This window comes from Amborella trichopoda, chromosome 3 (genome assembly GCF_054954075.1).
Source record: "Amborella trichopoda isolate Santa Cruz 75 chromosome 3, AtrichopodaSantaCruz75HAP2 v2.0, whole genome shotgun sequence".
Lineage (NCBI taxonomy): Eukaryota > Viridiplantae > Streptophyta > Magnoliopsida > Amborellales > Amborellaceae > Amborella > Amborella trichopoda.
The window spans coordinates 4,242,695-4,245,523 of record NC_142338.1 but is presented as its reverse complement, the minus strand read 5'-3'; the positions used below and the strand labels follow the sequence as shown (position 1 = coordinate 4,245,523).

The following is a 2,829-nucleotide window of genomic DNA, read 5'->3' as shown; positions in this document are numbered from 1 at the left end:
AGGGTTATACCCCAATGCAGGAGCACATAATCTCTTGATATAAGCATTCTATACCCTTCATTCTCCTGTGATGCACCACATGTATGCTAGAAATATCTTTCGCACTTCTTTAAGAAATACCATTAGTACATGCTTATTGCTAAGCATGAGCATGCCCTGTTGTATCAGATGTCTGATACACGTTCAATGCTCTGATTAGAATTAAAACATATACAAACAGGGTGTGGTTTCTATAAGGTTGCAACCTTAAACAGTCCAAGGCAAGCTTCCAAATTGTATTTTATTTTGTATAAAAAATTCTTAAGATTATCTCAAAATCTATTTTCATATCTAATTATAAAATTTTAAACTCTAAAAATGGTTAAAAACAAGTCCATTTATAAACATATAAAAATCTTGCAAATGGATGGTTTAGATAATGTGTTGCAAGATGCACTATTTCTAAAACTCAAAATCCTTTTTTTTATTTTTTTTCATATTCATACATCTCGATGTTGAGATGATCAATTAGAGGATTTTTCAACATTAAAATAATCTTTTCCGATGGATTTTTTAGGTGCATCTTTAATTCTATAAGGTTGTAACCTTATATAAACTTTTTCCATGCATAAAATATTTAATTTAATGGGGGGACAAAAAGGATTTCGGCGAAGGAAGGAAAATGGACGGAAGAACCAAAGAAAGAAGAAAAACTCAATTTGCAATTTTCACAAAATTAGGACAAAGGGAACCCATCCAATTTCATCACATTTCTCAAACCAAAAATATTTCACCAGTTAGTATGATGTAATGAGAAGTGCCAAATGTACTTCAGAGAAAAATTCAACCTAGTTTCAATATTACAACAAAAACTACCCACAATGACATGCAGCAGATTATCTTTACAAGCAAAATGGGCTAAATGTGATAAAAATGCCACAGAATAATATTAATGAAGCACAAGGAAAACTAAGCCTAGGGTATTCATAATTGAGTCCTTTTCTATATTGTAAAACTACGGTGTGTGTGTATGTGCACACATGTATGTCACTTTTTCTCCTTGTTGTATATTGAACATCCAGAAGATTCATGATGGTTTCATCTTCTTTCAAGTCAATGATTTTAAACTGTTTCACTTTTCTTTTTATGCATAAATTCCAAAGACTTTATCATATACTTATCTTTTCTTCAAAGACAATCGGATAGTTTCCCATGGAAAGCAAGTACCAGCTATTAAGTCATAATCCAAGGGAAAAGGAAGGCGTAGTTTTCATAATCCCAAACAAATATGAAGGTCGCCTCAGGAATTCACAATCCCACATTTTATTCAACTAAATCTGAACTATCCATAACATGGCATCATTAACACTATCAAAACCCAACTCCTCAACTTTGAAATAGGCTGTTTAAACTTGCAGGATACATTATTTGAGACTAACTGGTAAGTAGTAAATGAACATTTTCTTCACGATTGAAGTTAGAAGAAACCCCAACAGGATAATTTCTCAACTGAAACTCGGACAAACATTATTCAACACTAAATGGATTAACTAATATAGAAATTCACCATATATGTAAGAGAGAGTCAATTAAGGATGGAATCGATCTTCTCTGGAATGTCGGCCTCCGTGTCTTCAAGGCGCCCTCGAATATCACCGTCAACCCATCTAACAAGGGTGGGAACACCACTCAATCTGAACCGTTGATCAACCCTCCATGGATGGTCTGCCTTTCTCCAGGTGGCTCTATCCCCAGCAAACGCCCTCAGCAAAGCAACATCTCTGTTACAGTCTGCTACCTTCTGATAAATCACTGGTTCTGCCCTGTTACAATCTGTTCTAGAGAGAGAAACTATACACTAAAAACCCATTTTCTTTTTCTCTTTCTTTTTCCATATCTAAATTCTGAAGCAAGTAATATGCCATTCAATGGAATCCCACACATGTCCTGTTACAACTTGTTATAGAGAGAGAAACCCTTGTTCTCTTATTTTCCGATATATAACTGAAGTAGTGCATAAATCAATGGGAAACCAAATAATGCACAACTAAAATCTGGTTTAGAGAGAGAGAGTTGTTCATTAAGAATCCATTCTCCTTTGGTTTTTCTTTTACTTTTCTAATAACTGATTCAAGCAATATGTCTGGAAATTTGAAAACATACCTGGGCACCAGCTAAGATTAGAGGATGGGTTTTTGTCAGCTAAGAAGAGGATTAGAGAGATATGGTTTGATGGGGTTTCGGATGCGAAACTTTTAAACTTCTCTTCAAAGTTGCAGAGGTTTGCATCGTACATTTTCAGAGGCATTTTGAAGATGCAGCGAGGGGAGAGAGAAAGAAGAACACGCAATGGGGGGCCGTCTAGAGAGAGAGAACGAAGATCGTAACCTCAGGGATTTTAAGTAGGGGACGGCCTCGCCGAATCTTTGCAATCGTTTTATTTCATAGGCAAGTATACTGTGTTCCCACTGGAGAGCATGGTGTATGTTTACTCCCTCGGTTACAAAGCCTCCTTGGGAGGATTTTTATTAATTTGAAAAATTGGAAACTAACTAATAATGCCTCATCACCATGGACAGATAATTATTTTCAAAATAAAACTAATTGAAATTTGATTTTTTTTCTAATATTTTGAAGTGATCCTCTAAAAATTGGATAGTCTCTATTTAATTTTGAGACATTATTTTTAATAAATTTTTCTAATTGAGGTTAACCTTTGGGATGAAGAGGTTATATAAAAAAACATTGCGGTGTTTTATACGAGGGAGTAAATGAATAATATTACTTCCGAGAGTATAGCATGCTTATTCGGCACGCCGTTTTAGGTGCGATCCCTTCCAAAAATTCCGT

General features: G+C 34.9%; 1 protein-coding gene across 1 annotated transcript; it reads right to left on the bottom strand.

Moving 5' to 3' along the window:
• Positions 1 to 1,286: 1,286 nt before the first annotated feature.
• Positions 1,287 to 2,368, bottom strand: LOC18439851 (Thioredoxin superfamily protein). Its single transcript, XM_006850007.4, has 2 exons — positions 2,143 to 2,368; positions 1,287 to 1,812 (listed from the first exon to the last, which is right to left on the bottom strand). The coding sequence occupies exons 1-2, from the start codon at positions 2,285 to 2,287 to the stop codon at positions 1,565 to 1,567; spliced, it is 393 nt and encodes a 130-aa protein (XP_006850070.1). The 5' UTR covers positions 2,288 to 2,368; the 3' UTR covers positions 1,287 to 1,564.
• Between the last annotated feature and the right edge of the window lie 461 nt (positions 2,369 to 2,829).

What these genes read in the sequence shown, in the direction of transcription:
- LOC18439851 (XM_006850007.4), bottom strand. Translation starts at nt 2,287, where the DNA reads ATGCCTCTGAAAATGTACGATGCAAACCTCTGCAACTTTGAAGAGAAG. An exon ending in TAATCTTAGCTGGTGCCCAG is followed by an intron (nt 1,813 to 2,142) that starts GTATGTTTTCAA and finishes TCTCTAGAACAG; the next exon opens with ATTGTAACAGGGCAGAACCA.